This window comes from Larimichthys crocea, chromosome XIII (genome assembly GCF_000972845.2).
Source record: "Larimichthys crocea isolate SSNF chromosome XIII, L_crocea_2.0, whole genome shotgun sequence".
NCBI lineage: Eukaryota > Metazoa > Chordata > Actinopteri > Sciaenidae > Larimichthys > Larimichthys crocea.
This window is the reverse complement of record NC_040023.1, coordinates 31,231,221-31,249,158: the sequence shown is the minus strand read 5'-3', so window position 1 is coordinate 31,249,158 and position 17,938 is coordinate 31,231,221. Positions and strand designations below refer to the sequence as shown.

At 41.7% G+C, this 17,938-nt stretch overlaps 1 protein-coding gene and 1 long non-coding RNA gene across 2 annotated transcripts in view; both read right to left on the bottom strand.

Annotated features, from left to right (window-relative positions):
- Window positions 1–7,988, bottom strand: part of LOC113747488 (uncharacterized) — a 34,129-nt gene extending 26,141 nt beyond the window's left edge. Inside the window, exons 1-2 of the long non-coding RNA XR_003463656.1 lie at window positions 7,738–7,988; window positions 7,356–7,606 (exon numbers count right to left, since the gene is read on the bottom strand). This is a non-coding gene — a long non-coding RNA (uncharacterized LOC113747488). The remainder of the gene's footprint in view (window positions 1–7,355; window positions 7,607–7,737) is intronic.
- Window positions 7,989–9,352: 1,364 nt separating this feature from the next.
- utp11 (UTP11 small subunit processome component) lies at window positions 9,353–11,676 on the bottom strand. Its single transcript, XM_010731647.3, has 8 exons — window positions 11,448–11,676; window positions 11,229–11,290; window positions 11,039–11,141; window positions 10,826–10,948; window positions 10,223–10,316; window positions 9,979–10,109; window positions 9,736–9,846; window positions 9,353–9,629 (listed from the first exon to the last, which is right to left on the bottom strand). The coding sequence occupies exons 1-8, from the start codon at window positions 11,505–11,507 to the stop codon at window positions 9,546–9,548; spliced, it is 768 nt and encodes a 255-aa protein (XP_010729949.1). The 5' UTR covers window positions 11,508–11,676; the 3' UTR covers window positions 9,353–9,545.
- Between the last annotated feature and the right edge of the window lie 6,262 nt (window positions 11,677–17,938).

The window sequence follows — 17,938 nt, the reverse complement described above, 5'->3', positions numbered from 1 at the left end:
ATACAACACACTTAAAGTAGACAGACATGCCAAAAATATTTGAAAAGGCCAAACATCTTAGATATGTAATTATTAGGCCATTAGAGCTGATCAACACTGTCAAATTTCTGGTATCGTATTGACAATTGCATTTCATCAATAAGAATGCAAATATCTCAAAATCTTAAATGTATGGCATGAGAATAAGGTAGCAAGAACTCATACTGATGATAGTGTAAATACTTCACTAGAAGTTTTTAATTTAGAAATCCACGAGGGAAATGCTTTGCCTTGAGCATCCAAATCACATTTCATTAAATTTTACCATCTGTCCTGAACTACCAGCACCCACCCCAAACCTCATCTTACTCCCAATCCAGAGCTCCCATCCTCTGCTCTATGAGCGGCCCTGACTGGGTCTCTCAGGGAAGGGAGCGCATTCTCCTTTCATCCCCTCTTAGAGGACAAACATCAGTCCCATCTTGCCGCCCATCCATATTCATGAGCCGCTTATAAATATCTGATAGCAGCCTCGCTACAGCTGTTTAGCTGGGAGAGCAACGTAAAGAGCCTTGCACATACACACAAACAAACATTTTGAGTGGGTTGTGTATGCATGTGCACAGATAAATATATATATATAGATATCATATAAATATACACACATACTTAAATATGTACTGTATTGTTCTCCCTTTTAAACACATACATGCACTGGTCAGAGGCCAGGTATCTGCTCTACATCTCCTGGTGGTTCTACCTGCCTGGCCCCCTGATAGCATCAAGCTCATTGCAGGGCTATCGCTCTCTCTCATTCTCTCGCTCTGGCTTTAATTAAAGCGTAAGTGTGACTACAAAATGAGAGAGGAATCCTTAAGTGCCGTATTTACCTTCCCTCTGACAGGGCTCATGCTTATCAGTGAGGTGAGAGTAGCGGAGCCAAGAGACAGGGACTTCTCAAAGGCCTGAGTAATAGCTCGGGTCCCTCTACCTCAACACATGTGCATACACACACACACACACGCTTCCTCGATGTGAACGTCACCAATCTCGTGATGCCACTCGAAACTGTTTGCATGCATATGGAATACAAATGCATAGTTCTCAATTTCAGGAATTTAAATTATCTAATGAAACATACAGTAAGTACAAAGAGTTTAACTAAATCAACATTCGCAACACCTCATTAAGACAAAACAAAACAACATAACAGTGCATGAAAGGGGAATTTCTTATGTTCAGTCATGTGGCTGTAGAGATTCATGCTAATTACGCTGCCATTAATTCCAAACAAACAAAGTCTTTTTTTACAGTTGCTGGAACATTTCACTTTCTGTGTGCCAGAGGACTTTTCCCTGGAAAGATGTAATTGACACGTAGGTGTTTAGAACAAGGAGTGTAAAAACTCATCAAACCAAGTATCAATTGTTGTTCTACACAGAACAGTAAAAGGAAGGACAATGCAAAAAAGATTTAATGAAAGTGTTGTGGAATTTGATATGGTCAATTTTGCATGAAACTGGCAAGACTGGCTGGGATGTGCTAGATAGGGCAGAACAGAGTTGAAATAAACTGCTGGAAAAGTTGGAAAATTAACCGATCGTACACACCATAGAAATTAAACATTGTCCTGATGAAGATATTTAGCTTTCTAGCTTTTGTTTTAGATCAAACCTGGAATGTTTGAAATGGCTGATGAAGTCCTATAATCACACTCCTTTCGCCTCTTCGACTGAGAGAAACATCTGGCTCTTTAGCCGCTAAATGTTCCACCATGATCACCAGGTTGTTGCAAAGTTGCGTTTTTCCTTGAGAACAGTTAGAAATGTCTGGAATCAGTTCTCTGGAGAGGGTGGGAGTGAATAAAAAATGTACTCCTTTGCAGCAGTACCGAAACAATGAGCTGAAAGACACTAAAACTGCAGGCTAGGGTGAATTCGCTGTGGGTTCATTACTGTTCCCCTTTCATATTAATATTATCCTATTCCAATATAAATATATTGATTATGGCAGCTTTAAATCGTACATGTTCTATTTTCGCTTTTATTTTTAACCTTTATGCTTGATAAAAATCTGTCTTGCATTTTTTCCATATATGAAGAGGAGCCTCGCAGCCATTTACAATGCAGAATCCTTGGGAGAGGAAAACAGAAGGGGCCTTTTATTCCTGGGGCTCCAGATTAGAACGGTGATATGAACACCTCCCTATCACTGTCTCGTAGTGGCTTCCTAATCACATCCCTGCAACTGATACTGAGGCAGAAACAGAACGTGAGAAGGAGGGTGAGCAAGAAGAAGAGAAAGGAGAGATAGCGAAAGAGAGAGTGAGGCAGCTAAAGGCACAATCTTGGAAATCAAATACCACAATCCACTGCATGCTTAGTATGGCACCGATGCAGCGACAACATTCAAAGGTGACATTGCAATCAGTGGACAATACTGGCACGGGTTCCTCTACTTTCAGGAAGGTAGAAGCCCCAAAACTGCACTCCTGAGGAACTTTTGCTGGTGTTTCTTTTCTTTTCCTTTGATTTTCTTTTTTTATTTACTGATACCTAACCGCTTCCAGCCGCTCGTCTTCTACTCCTCCAACTCATTAGAAACATTAGAATTGCTGATGCCGGCAAGAAAACACATTTTGCTTCGGTCTGAAGAATATCTTTGTTCTGTTTCCAATACAAATAGAAGGAGATTTAAATATTGCTCCTCTGGAGTGTGCCTGTGTGGCTGTGTAAGAGAGAGGGAGGCAGTAAGAGAGAGAGTGTACCGTGTGCATCTGTGTGTTGAGTCGCGATTGGTTGTGCATACGAAAGGATGAGAAATTGTGTGAGCTTGCATATGTGTGTGTGTGTGTGTGTGTGTGTGTGCGTGACACTATGTGTGTTCCCAGAGGGTATTTCTGTTCCTTGTGTGGAGTACAGTTAAAGTGAACAATAGGCAGTGCTGCACTGCACCCTATGTAGTGTGATACTACAGAACATCAACAAAAGGCAGACTACAGCTTTGTAGAGGAATCTGGAATCCTTCTTTTACTTTTGGAAATGCTCCAAAATGTTTAACCTAAAAACAAGGTCCTGTAGTTGGATGAGGTTGGCCAATGGTTTTGACCCTCTACTTGGAAAAGACAACTGTGCTCTGCAACAGGTGCACAAGATAGTTTCTATAGCCTAAGTCAGTCATCAAAAACTAAAATATATATATATATATAAAAACCTACTTAATTCAAAACAAACACCAGAAGATGAGAAAGAGTAAAGATTACAGTTATATAAAATTACAATTAAGCAAAGGAGGAGGAAATTACATAACAGAAGTAAAATATATTTGTAAAAAACGGAAGTAAAAAGAAGTTGGAGAACTGAAAGGAGACGAAGGGGAGAGAAGGCTGAAGCGAGCTAGCTTTCCTCATTAGCCATGCAGAGCATCTTGGCTCCTCTCCCACACCTCCCAGCTCATCATCGCCTGGGCCCTGACTGCCAGCACACCCCCACCTCCATGAACCATCCCTTCTCTGCCTCATCCCTCCATCCCTCCCCTTCCAGCCCCTATAATCACACCCGCAATCGCAGCCCCTAATTAGGTTAATTAATTTGTATCAGCCCTTGTAGGGACTTGGCTGATGAGGCAGCCATAATAGCATCAGCGATTGCACCCCCACCTTGCAAAAAAAAAAAAGAAAAAGAAAAAGAAAAGGGGGAAAAAAGATCTGATGCAAGCCTCTCTGTGACAAGACAGGACTATAAACCACGGGGTCACATTTACCTCCCCCACCCCCAACCTTTCTCTCAACTATGTCTTTTCTCCCCTCTAACCCCAACGCATCCCTTCCCCCTGCTCTTGTTATTCAATAGGGGTGACACTGACACCTAAATAGTGATATATAACCTATCATGTCACAGTGCTTCACTGTGTCCACTGGAATGAAAACATCCTGTATAATAATAATAATTGAGTCCGCATCTTCCCAGTGACATACTTCCATGCACGTAGAAGTGTGGTGTTTTGCTTGTTTGTTTACACTGTCGTGGTGTTCCGAAAGTAGGGGGGGAGAGAAAGTGCACGGTATGATAATGATTTTCTTGGTGGTTTGTCTCTGTAGTCGTCAGAGAGACCGATTGAAGCATCGCATTACAATCAGCGGCCCTCATCGCCCCTCATCAGGCCACTGACGAACAAACTCTGATTAACACCCCCATCTGATTACTGCAATCACCCAGGCTAACCACGCACAAGCACTGTCCCCGACCAGCACACACACACACTCACACACACACGTGCACACTCAACGCCGCTGAACAGATACGAGGCGCACTAGTACACAAAAAGTGCCTCTCATCACACAGTTGCTATTAGAGAGGTAACCATTAGAGAAGCAACACACTAAACACATTTGGGAGACAAAAACGTGCATGTCGGGAGCAGAGTGTGTTCGCGTGACAGACAGAAGTAGAAATGAAGATAGTGAGGATATTGTAATGAAGAGAAAAGAGGCTGACGGAAGAAAGAAAACTAATATAATTAGTCATTTTCAAAAAACTTACACACCTACAGTGCCAAATCAAGTACAGTGTCCAGTGTGTGCATTGCCAAAATATTGACTCAATTTCAAAACACACAAACAACCGTGCCCACCCCCCCACCCCCCATACACAAGAAGTGGGTGCGTTCAATTGTGATGCAAGCAGACACATGCATAAATATACACACACACACGCAATCTCAGGCAGACAATGACACGGGGAGACTGCGAGACAAGGACAGATCCGGTAGTTAAAGCGTAATGAACACGTCCCCGAGGCGCGCGCCTGGCATTCCCCTGAATGATGGACTGACAGTAATACCGGGGCAGATGGGTGCCCTCCACGCCCCGTTCAACACCGCACACACATGTACACACCCTCCCCCTGTTCTATCCTGTCCCCTCTCTCCTGCAGAGAGATACCCCCTGTAGGTCTGATGTGGAGGTTGGGGGTATGGGGGTGTGGGAGGGGGCCAGAGGTGCTGTGTATGTGTGTGTGTGTGTGTGTGTGTGTGTGTGTGCACCTAGAGGTGGGGGGCACAAGTATGAGGCCCCCGTCATGATTTAGGCTCCCATGCAAATTTAATCAATTCGAGTACCTCTCGCCAGCCAGGGCTCATTAGCGGCAATTTAAAAAGGGGGCTCTGTGATCCCCACCTCATTGCATGAGCCAGACATTCAACTCAGGCACACATGCACACACACACACACACACACACAAACATGCTAAGATACACACATGTATCCGAATACTCACACACAAATACACAAAAATGCGCACACGTCAGGGGCACTGTCAAGGCTGTAAAGATTTTCCTTCAGACGCCTTCCCCCTGGCATAGAGAGAGACCCTGCCTGCACGCCAACCGAACCCCCCTCTTCCTCCCCTCGTCCTCCCCCCTTTCTGTCCCTCCTCTCTATCCACTACTTCAAAAGCCCCATGACACCCAGCTTCAAGTTAAAGGAGAGAGGGATCCGAAGATAAAGACTACCTCTCATCCCCCCACCCCTCACATTCTAGAGACACCCTCCCCAACACTCAATCCCCAGGCCACCTCTCTCACTCTCTTCTCCCCACCTCTCGCTCTCCAGCTCTCCGTAATTGGGGGATCGATTAGTATTGTCCTTAACCATCCTTAACCTCGGCTCTGTACGCCGGCTTTGGAGAATGGCGGAGCCATGTTGGTGAACAAGGTGGGTGGAGGTGCCGCATTTGTGGTTAGCAAAGATCAAGTGCCAGGTTAAAACCATGCAGGGAAGGGGGGAGGGGGTGATAGTAATTTGTATTCTGTATCATCTTGAAAATGATGAGATCACCTGCTGTTGCTTAAAAAAAAAATAAGGTCACCAAAATTACAATAAAACTGTCTCTGAGATTTTTGCCACCCTAATCCAAACGAAGTAAACACTGAAATATTACGTTTAAAACATTTAACAGCTATATCACTTTCCAGAAACAGTGTCCCTGTCACTCTGGATACTGCACAGAACATACTGTTAACAGCTTTCATGGGGATTTTTTCTTCAATAGAAAGTAGTTCCAATGAAAACAGTCCACAACAAGGTCTGTAGATTATCTAGAATAACTTCGAATCTTTTGCAAGCAAGAAAATGTTGCTCACATCGACTATAAATCTTAAAACCCATGTGTTGGTCAATTACATGCATGTTGAAGTGAGAATAATATGTTTTATATGTTTGAAAATAAATTCAGTGTCCAGTATTAAACTCTTCTCTTGCTTTCGCTATGACTAACACTTGATGTTGCTCGTTTTAACAAGCTGGAACAATGTGAGTTCATTTTAAATTGTACCGTATACAGCATTAAATACACTTGAATAAAACTGATAACAAAAGGTTCCCCCTTATTTAAAAGGAGTGGCCATTTTCCATAATATGTTTTATAACTAAACTTGTAGAACAAAGACCTATTGTACTGCACCCCTTCTTAACCAGGCTACACTTTTACTCTCAAACAGTTACTATATATTGGGGTCAATGTCATACCCTGCAGCTGTGTGACTACCACATAACACTCCACTTCCAGCTCCCCCCCGCCACCACCATTCCAAAAATGACTATTCGTTTGCAAACCTCCAGGGTCATTAACTTTAGAGATGCCATTTGGGGTGGGAGGGTGGTGGCAGGATGGCCTGTGCGAGTCGTCAAATGAATTACGAGGCTTTTTGACAATAGAGAAATGCCTGTCTATATCTTTAAAATCAGAAGGTCGCCCACTGCCCACCCCTGAGCGCTGCCACTGCACCCCGGCGTAAGAGTCCCGTTGCTGGGGGGAATGAAAGGAGAGCTTGAGGAGGAACAGTGGCTTGTCTGTGTTTGGGTCGCACAGTCTGATAGGGGTCCCGGAACTGCGCACATAGTGTTTTGACCCCTGGGCTCTCCTCAGCGACCTCCACCCCCTCCGCTTATGGACGCTGGGCCCCGAGGGTCCCAGTACACGCACGCTCTCTCAGCTTTGTGACGCAGTAGCAGAGGGCAGAGGAAGGCGTGAGGAAGGAGGGAAGGAGAGTTGGCGGAGGACGTCAATCACTCTTTTACTGGGCACCACGCAATTCTGACATGAATGGTCAACACTGAAATGCCACTGAAGGACCTTGCCGGGTCTCGTGCGTACTTGTGTGGTGTACAGTGGAATCCACACATGCATGCATATTCTGTGTACTACTTCTGTATCCACATAATCTTATATATATTTAAAAACATTTCCTCAACATTTCTTGCCATTAGGAAACTGCGCTTAGCTTGACACTGTGTTTTAAATGAGAGCAACCAGTCGAAGTGGACACCGACCATCACTCTTTCCCCTGTATTGGCCCAGCCTGAGGTGTTGGCTCACCTTTGCTCTGGTCAGCAGTGTTTGGGCCAAGGCCTCTGGTCTCTCTCCTCAAGCCCCTCCACCTCTCACTGTGGCTGGTGACATTTCTGCCTGGCTTCCTCTCTTTCCCCTCTTGCCTTCCAGTGGTTCCCAGGAGAGACTGATGGATGGGCCCTGTTTATGAAGCTGCTGCCACCACAGTGATCAATCAAACCTGGGTCACTGTGATCTGCTGCTGGGTGCCAGGTCTTCAGTCTATTTCACGCTATCGGCTGGAGGAACCACACATACAGTTTGTTTGTACTTACTACACATGGCCATACATGGCCACATAGATGGAGCTCTACGGCACTATAAATAACTAGAAAGGGATGCAAGAGAATTTGAGTGTGCTTAAACTCACCTGAAATGTGAAGTCTTGACTTCTGGATTTTGGTGACGATTGATGGCAGAAGAATCAGCAGAGGAGCTGGCCTTAGTTACAGTCAAGATCTTACAATGAGGAATCTAAGCTAATCCCTGCTCCACCATAGCACTCAGGCAAGCTGATCAGCACACACACTTTCCTGACAAGTCTAATTAACCAAAGACCACAAATCTATGTGAGCTGGAGAGTCTTGTGAAAGCAGAAAGACGTGAGTGAGACACACAAAGTGTCTTTATCATGGGATCCATTTTGACATGTCACAGTGGGAAAATCACAGGTGTTAATTAATGAAATGAAAGATGACTGAATTCCATTTAGCTGCTTCATTCTCTTGTTTCCTGATATCGTGCGTGATGAGACACCTGCATAGAACAGAGCCGTCATTAACGTTATTAGCGGCACCTTTGCATTTCCAGCTGAGGTGTGAAAACGTTTGCTCTAAAGGCCGATCCCCCACATAGTGAACTTGAGTTCGGTTCCTAATTTAGTTCATAAACAATGTGACAAATCTAAAAGGAAGCATCAAGTCGATGAGATAGCTCGGTGAATGAGAATAAACTGTAGAAATGGATGGAGCTATAACAAGTTACGTTACCTTTTTTTAAACGGAGGTGTTTTGGCGTAAGCACAGCTGCAGCTAATAAAATTAATAATGGGTAATTTTGATTAAAGTGAGCTAATGAGTAAGCAGACAATACTATTATTATCAATGCTTTCTAACTGACACTTAATTTTATTAGCTGCAGCTGTGTCTACCCTGCTGTGACATGTGAAAAGGGTCTGATGGAGGTGTGTGCTACATCCTACAGAACATCAGGGGCTGCAGCAAAGGTGAACTTAAGTTGAAGATGGTCCAGCCACACAGACACTTGAGCTAACAGTGTATTTGAGGGTTCCATATCAAATGTCAAGTCAAACATTTTCAGGTTTATCTTGAGGAAGTTACCTTTAAATGACCAACAAGCTGGTTTCAACTATTTACACCTCGGAGTGGCTCCCCATCATGTCTTTTACCAGATGACCACATATGAATATGGTGTGGACCTGGTCCTATGAGATGAGGATGTGAATTGGATGGAGTTGAAGTAGTGTACTTCAAATTCTGGCTGAAGAAGAATGCATTTCCTAGCTGCTTTTTGGAGAAGCCTTTGAAATGCCGTCCATCATGACGGGTTTGAAATGTGAATGAGGAGTTCAGCTCCTCAATTCACAACCTACTAAACCGAGGAGCCGTTTGTGACACACGCAAAGACATATTACATCAGTGACATCATACAGAAAACATCAAAAGCACAATTAAAAGTCTACATATTGGGTCATACAACTGGCTGACTTTAAGCTTTAAGTCTACTCTCGATGTGTGTTCCTGTGCCGTTTTCAAATAGTGTGATAAAGAACACTAATGCCACCTACTGGTACGAGACCAAAATACAATCTACTGCCACAATTTTAACGGCTCGGCTGACTGGAGCTCACAACGTCCTCAAATCAATGAGTCCTTGATTGACAATAAAACCATGAGAAAACTTTCAATCTATTCCCAAAAGAAGTCAACCACAAGATACATGTAAGTGAAGAAACCACATAAATGTTCATGTTCTTCTGATATTTATTTGATAGAAACCAAAAAAGTCTTAAATATGTACAAAACTGCACGTCTGCATTTATATTTGAGGGAAAGAAAGTTATTCCATGTGTATGGTCTAGGTGTGAAGTCCATTATTTCACCAGTATCTCAGTGGAAATGTTGGTGATCTCTTCTCGGCCTGACGATTTCTCCTCTCTCACCGTTTCCTCTTGGCCTCAAACTTGTAGATAGCAGGAGCGTTGGGCGTCTCCTTTTTTACCTTCACTTTCTTGTTCTTATCCTGGATGCACAGCATAAAAACGATGTCGATTTAAAAGTTCATACAGCGCAGTCACTTGAAACTGAAAACAAAGCGCTTATTGTGATTGAAGATGTCTTCTCCTCACCTGCAGGTCCTTACGAGTCTGAATCTTCTGGCTGATTACAAACAATTTCTTTTCTCTGTCAATCCTCTGGGAAAGGATTGTATACTGGTGCTTCCTCTGCTTGGCCATCGTCTACAGTTAGAGTGAGGAAAAACATGAACCATCAGTGGACTGAAACGCATCTGAAACTGGAACCTTTAAGTCACAATATGACAGATGCACTTTTATCATTAAGTCCAATTCATATCTACATCAGACACAGACCTTCATACTACGAGCCCTTACAGCTCCCTGGATGCTCTTAGTCTCTAGAGTTTCCAGAGTTGGTCTGTTGTACACTCGGTCCACCAGCTCAGGGGCTGTTTTGAGGTGGCGTGCCAGGTCAAATGACTGCACTGAGGAGGACACAGGAAAAACTTTGATTAAACCTTCTCAGCTTCGCGGGGAAACTAATAACTAATGATGTCTGTTTACATCAAGCGACCAGCTACCGTACGTTCATGTTTACCTTCTTTTTTAGAATCCACAAAAAACGTGTGGCTGTTTTTTTGTTTGCTGTCTGCATCCAGAAGATGGAGCTCTCCTTTCATCCTCTCAATTTTCTGCAAACAAAAAGATTAACACACAAAAGGAGTCATTTCATAGTAGAAGGTTAGATTATTACATCTCTAAACGAAATTCAATGACCAACAATTCATACCATAAATGTTTTGCAGCTAATTATCCAAGTCCAGATTTGTTGTGGTCTTTAAACAATGTCTTAAAAAAAAGGACCTTTAGTGACATCTAGCGGTTTAGTTGCCGTTTTGCCTTTTGTCTCACTCTCTCCTTCCAAGCATAGAGGGGAGAAACTACGGCTGCAAAACTTATAGATTCAGTGTTTTGGGCTACCGCAGAAACATGATGGTTCAACATGGAAGAGGACTTATGGCATTTGTGGATATAAAATGTTCATCTAAGGTAACAAAAACATAACAAGTCTTATTTTCAGGTGATTACACAATATACGTATGAATATTATATTACATTTCTGACTGTAAATCTCACACACTGGACCTTTAACTCAGTCTGGTACAAGAGGTTCATGATCTCTCAGAGAATATAAACTCACCTTAGCCTCTGCAACCCTTTTCATCTCCACATATTTGATGTCCTGCGTCCTCATCATTTTCTTCTGCTCCTCCGTCACCTCCACCACCTCGTCTTTGGCTTTCTTTGGTGCATGGGCTCCATCCTGTCAACATGCCACAAAACAAGCCACAAGGTAAGCAGCAACTTTTGGGATCGAGATCTTGTTCCTCTAAATGATGAAGCTGATACTTACCTGCAGCTGAGAGTTGATCATCTTAAAGTAAAACTCGTCCGGGTTCTTCTCCAGAGCTTTCTTCCGCAGAGCAGCGAGTGTGTTTTGTTTCTTGTGGTAGTCACTGTAAAACAATAAAAGCTTATAATAAGACTTATTCCTCAAACATGTCTGACATTATATGCACACACAAAACATGTCTCCAACTCACTCTGCACGAAGTTTGTAGTCCTTCTTCTTCTCCAGCAATCCCAAATGTTTCCTGAACCCAGGCTGGTCGAACAAAATGACAGCATTAAATATGAGTATTCATAACTGTGTGTGTGTGTGTGTGGCATTAAATATGAGTATTCATAACTGTGTGTGTGTGTGTGTGTGTGTCACACAGCCTGGCTAACAAGCTAAAGCAGCAAAACATTGAATTGCTCACCTGAGATCTCTCCTGGTGGTTTTTCTGCCGGGATTTCAACGCTTTCCTGAACGAAGACATCTCGGAAAGGTGTCGTGAAGTGTAAATACAGCCAAACAGATCAGTGAAAGCAGATATATGTGAGATTAATCTAAGCTGAAACCTCCCTGCTGCTGCTGCTGCTGCTGCTGCTTTCCTGGTAGCTGAACACGTGGGTTCAGCTTGTTTCCATTTCCGGACGGCAGATTCGCAACTCACAGGAGTAATCAAAGAATGAGTTATAATAATAATAATTTATTAACAATAAAAAATACAACTAACTACTCATTGTTATTCGACAACAAACAGAAACAATAAGACTTAATTTTCTCCATGTAATAAAGCGAGTTTCTTTTCGTGATACGTGTTGTAGAAGCGCGTAACAAACGGTAGGTGGTGCTGTTGCACACGTTTTTAAAAATCTTATTTACCCCTGTGAGCTGTACGAGCTGTATGATTATAGGATCAAAGTAAGAAGTAATATGCAGTTGTAAGTAGTAACTGAGCACATTTGCAGCTTTTCTTGTACCTTTACTTGCATTGTGTTTTATTGTTTTATGCTACTTTACCTTTTGTATATTTGCTGTATATACTTTTGTACAATATATTTTATTTACCAGTGCTATTTTGATATTTTATTATGTATAGTTAGTTCTTTATATTTTTATTCTTATGTGCAATGTAAATTAAGTCTAAGTCACTGTGTGTAATGCTGCTGCTGCACTCTATCTATCTATCTATCTATCTATCTATCTATCTATCTATCTATCTATCTATCTATCTATCTATCTATCTATCTATCTATCTATCTATCTATCACCTTCAGAAGTCAGACACAGGTTTATTGCCGAGTAAGTAGTAAAAAATCTAATAAAGATAAAAATATCAAGTGCTAGAAGATATAAATGTGCATACAATATGCTTTTACAATGACAAGAGTTGTTACAGTTTTATGCAGGGATGTGCAAAATATTCACCAGGTAATGTGCAAAAGTTCACAGTATATGCAGAATAATGAAATGTGCATCGTATTTATTAAACGTAAAAGATGTTATGTGTTAATGTAACATGTAGGCTCTGGGGTGCACGGTGAGAGTCAGTCTGTCTCAGAGGCCTTGTTGATGAGGTCAGCGGCATTTGGGAAGAGTTAAGGGTTTATGAATGAATAAATGGATGGAAATAAGATAACATTTGAACAACTTAATCACCCCATTTCCTTAATAATATCTCTCATTGAATAACCTCATGTCAATGTAGTTCATAGCCCTGTAATATTTCATTTGGCTTTTAATAATCAAGACCACAAACGTTGAGATATAATGCTTACTGGCAAAGGAAAATGGGTTTAATTATGTTTATCCAAGTAGAAGACCAATGCAATTTTCAAGTTGTATACAAGCTGGGCTTGGCACAGTAACCACTTAAAAAGTGAGGGTTATCACAGTGCTGCTGACTTAATATGTTTTGGCTTCACTGTTCATACACTAAATGATTTTGGTCATTATAATGAGGGCCTGCATTTGCCAGGGTGCACAGTTAACACTAATTGGTAACAAGTTCATGTTTTTCCAACATGGACATTTATTGCATGTTTCCGTTGGGGTTCCAGACCCCTGTTTTGATTTATGTCCAGACCAATAGACCTAAAAGAGATTACAGAAACTTTGTGATATTTCTTGAGACATTTGCACACATGCAAAGAGAAGATAAACCAACCCTCTCATTTAAATGTTTTGTTGTTTGTATCCTCGCCGACTGTGATTTCAGTGCAGTGAATGTGAATGTGCAGTTTTTTTTCCCTCCACTTTGGGAGGAAAAAAGGGCTACAGGAACTTGGAAGATGATGGGGTCATCACTCTGGGGGAAAAGACTATCCACTTCCTGACATGATATTTTGGGTAGAGGGTAGACAAAGACAAAGCCACAACGGCACCAGACCCCTAATCTCACCCAGACTCCCAACTCTTTGTGGATGTGAGAAGAAGCCTGTAGGACAGAGAGTGATATTCCACTAAACAGCCATTTTCCCCCCGTGGCAGCTCACTATCCCCCCACCAACCGCAAGGAATTTGTTTTATATGTGTGAGATTTGCACGGCATGCAGAATGTTTTGCGGGTGATTAGACCTATGAATGGGATCAGTGTTTCCACATTATGTCACAGGCTTGTTTATCAGTCTGATGGCTAATGACCCCGATTCCTGTGAAGGTTTCAGCCCAAGGCCCGACTGATCCACTCACCCACGAATGTGTTTAACTAGGCAGACGCGGAAGGCAACCAGGATTTACGGGTTAAATGTCTGCGTTCTGCCTTAGTTGGCTCCTTGCTGTTTAATTCATAGGAGTATTTATCATTACAAGTGAAATGCCTGGTGAGCCGCCACAGGGGTAAATACTACTTTGGAAATCAGGGGCTTGTAACAAGCTGATGCAAGAGCAGGACGACAAGAGGTTGCGGGTTTGCTCAGGGTCAGCAGTGGAGGAATGCCCTTGTGGGGCAGATGCAGATCCGTTTGGTTTTCTAATATGACCCTGTAAAAATAACACTGCTGACATATTGTACGACTGCTGCACTTGGGCTGATCTCAGGACTTTGGTATGTCTCCCCTGACCATGGTTGGTCCTCATATGCAGCGAGCCGCTAGGCCAGCCCAGTTGAAAAATGCATGAGCCAGAAGTTCCTCCTGTATGATTATTTAGTTGCATCCCCTAAAATTAACACAAGGAAGAAAAACAACATCAGTCCACCTATTAAATACCTCATTATTGACAGCAGTGACATATTATCCTTTTCACTTTACTACATTTATTTAACAACTACAGCTACTTGTTACTTTTCAGATTAAGAACCTACATAAAGAAACAGAACAAGCCTCTCAGCATCTTTGGCTTGTGACTCCACTAGCAGTGTCTCCATAGACCATGTGTCATATTTTACATGTGTGTTGTCCAGTATTAGCAGTACCACCAAGAGTGTTTTTCACTCTAAACTTAATGGTAATTAATAATTGCTGAAGTCCCAAACAGGTGAAAGGATCCACGATTTCATAAAAAGAGATTTGAGAAAACTGCCTAATTGTTATGTGACCCTTTGGAGGAAGGAAGACTCCTAGACTGGAAACCACTGCAAACACTGTCGTAGTATATGGTACTGTCTATAAGTATTTTAATATTGTGCTATTGCTACTTTTACATAAGTGAAGGATCTGAATACTATCCCCAGCCTTACCTCCAAATATTCCCCTCTGCTTCTGAGTGCCCGAGCCATACAGTAGGTGCACTCCTGGGTGGGATTCTCACCATAGTCCCTTAACCACAAACTCTTGTAAAACAAAAATTGTCTACAATTAAGTGCCAATACGGAGCTTATTTTCCCTGCTTGAGTTTTGAAGTGTATATTGTAGCATGACCTGTTTTATACTCTTAGACAATCACAGCGGTGAAGTGGCGAGAAGTGGATGGCTTTCCGATGAGGAAAATATATTTCAAGTGCTCTGGGGAAGAAAAAAAAAAACTATTAACACCAATATAATCAAATGGATCTTACAGTCGATGGTCTTTTGATGGGTTTGTTTTGAGCTTATCTTTCAAAGCCAGCACATGATTCAGCATGTCCGTCTGTATCATCTTTATATGCTTAAAGGCACATATGCACGGTAAATGCACGCTCTCTATTCATACACCCTTTGATTTCTAAAATAATGTTTTTGTTACATAATAGCAGCATGCCACAATTTTCTCTCACCCTCAAGTAGGTGGTGAAAATAGACATTGAGTTAGAAGTCATACCTACAGATCACTTAAGTGGGTCTTTTAACAATTTAATTGCCTCATTAGTTTGCTGCTCAGGGCCATGATGCTCATTAGAGTTAATTTTAAAAACCACATGCTCAAGAAAAGAGTTTAAGGTTTAATGCGTAGCACTAATTTTAATTTCATTTAACAGAGCACGACCCTTATCTGAGACGTCATCATCACCATGCTGCTTCATAAGGTAAAGTTTGTGTTTTAAATGTATTGTGTGCTTCACTTCAGGTAAAAATATCTAACAAAGTTACATTTCACTAGCTTTTCCATTTAGAAATCTTTTACAGTTGCTATTTTGGCTCTTGTTTTTGTTTTTTTGTTCATTTTTATGTGTTTTCTTCAGTGTAAATTTGTATGCTTTAAACCGATTACTCACTTAACCCCTATTAACTTTTTAACTTGTTTTCGAAGACTAAAACAAGACTAATTGCAGGCGTGTGTAGTAGGTAAAAAAAGAGGCTTAACCTTTTTAAGCTGAAAGAAACAGTGAGAGAGTCATTAGGCCATTTCTGTCATGATAAATCGACAGGCGTCTTTCCTCTAATTTGTTGCACGCAGTTTGACAGGACCACGCCTCAGAGTGTAAATTTAGAATTTATAATTAGGGGGTTGTGGGAAACACAGGGGTCACAGCAGTACTCTTTCAGATGTCACAGGACCATGACAGATAAGAGTCACATGTTCAGGCAGTTGTGTTTAAAAAAAGAAAAGAAAAAAAGGTCAGTGTTTAATAAGATATTTCATGTGTAACATGTTGCAGCTGTTTCTTCATTTCCTAAAACACAACAAAACAGCTCATGCAGAGGTGATGTGGTATAAACAGAGTGCTTTTTGAAAGACGGCGTATGATATTCATTTTCACTTCATGGCCAGGTGTACGAAGGTGTAGGCAAAAGTAGTTGAATTGCTTAATCTATTTCCGTTTGGTGTACAGGAGGGAGAGGGGATGACGCAGATGTATGTCATCTCGCTATACTAAAAGCTGGGCGGATGTGGTAAGGACTCAGCCTTGACATGCTCTACTGGGTGAGCTATTGGGGTGCCTAGCAAGAAATTTTCATTTTTCACACAGCTGTTTCTGGCACTTTTCATGTGTAGAAACAAGTGCAACATTATGAATGACTTTTCATTTCTCACCTGGCTTTCCTTTACGTCCATCCTGAACAATCTATAAACACTTTTGCCTGGTGGTCGTCTGTTGTGTAGGATTTAAAGACATCTAGTTGTGGGGCTGTGGATTCCAACCACTGTGTAGGAGAAACTTTGGGTGAAACTTGTGAAAAATGCAAAAGGCCCTATCTTAAGCCAGTGTTTGGTTTTGCCCATTGAGCGCTCCCTCTGTGGATATAAAGGGCTTATTCTATGGTAACAAACAGTGATTATACACTTGTGAATATCATAATACATTTTTGCCATATTCTGTTTTTAGAGACTCCTAAATCTTAAAAGTCTTACACACTGGGCATTTATATTTGTAGGAACATAGTCCAGTGGGTTGTAGATGTTTTGTTACTCATCCATGAACACGATTATTTGTTCAGCATTGAATTCTTTCCTCTGGGTGACTACAGTCTTGGCATCAGCTTACCAAGTCTCATACTGGTCAAACGCTATTGTTGTTCTGTTTGAATTACAGCAGATAAGACTGGAAAGACAAACCACAGAGTACATGGTGACTAGTGAAATACCGGCAACCACTCTGAATTCATAATGTCATGGGAAGCAGTAGAACAATGTTGTTTCTTCTCAACATTGCTGTGTTTGCACAGAGTGATTAACAGTTCTGACTCAAATGATCATATGTAAGAATCATTCCATGTGTGACAAAACATCAGCCAACTGCATCCAGGATAAAGGTCGCAAGCGCATGTTGAGTCATGACAAAATGAAACATCCACACTGGAGAAAGGATCCACACTGTAAAATATGGGGAAGTGAAATTTAGGGTTGGGTTTACCCTGTTTGGTAATGTCAGACCGTACAAAGGATAGTCAGCTGAAGTCATTTAAGGGCAAACCATACAGACACAGAGAGACACAAGTGATATGGAAGTTTGAATGCTGATATGTCTTAGATGTTAGCTCAATTTAATGCTCGGTTTACATTAATATTTATCTAGTTTCAAAACCATTTAAACTAAAGGACATTAAACATTAAACCCCAACCTTAACTTGTACTGAACTTAAAACCTAAACCTATTTATAATCATAAAGCCAATCCCTGACGCTTTACATTTTACTGGCATTGATTAATCACTTGATAGTAAATGATTGTGACCAATTATGGGTGATTAGTTGCTCTCATCATCAATCACCCACACATAACAATAATGATTGCACCATTTCCACTGTTGGATCAGGGCGGAGTAAGCTCCACCACCATAAAAGATACCTGAATTCAAACAGATTATCAATCCAAGTTGAAATCTAGTTTTACGTGATCAACACTCCCTTAATCAGTAGCTTTATGAAAAGCAGGCTTGGCCTATCTACCAACACCCACTGATAAAACATAATTCTATTAGAAAAGCCTGTAAATAAGAGCCCATAGCCACAGGGCCCTGCTGGGAGCTCCTATCTGCCTGGACTTCTCTCGTTTGAAGTCACTGGAAAGAAGGAGGGAGGAATGCTTTTTTTGGGGGGGGGGCGGGATCTTGTGACTCACAGG

What these genes read in the sequence shown, in the direction of transcription:
- utp11 (XM_010731647.3), bottom strand. Translation starts at nt 11,507, where the DNA reads ATGTCTTCGTTCAGGAAAGCGTTGAAATCCCGGCAGAAAAACCACCAG. An exon ending in AAAGGGTTGCAGAGGCTAAG is followed by an intron (nt 10,317 to 10,825) that starts GTGAGTTTATAT and finishes TTTTGTTTGCAG; the next exon opens with AAAATTGAGAGGATGAAAGG. An exon ending in TAAGGGCTCGTAGTATGAAG is followed by an intron (nt 9,847 to 9,978) that starts GTCTGTGTCTGA and finishes CTCTAACTGTAG; the next exon opens with ACGATGGCCAAGCAGAGGAA.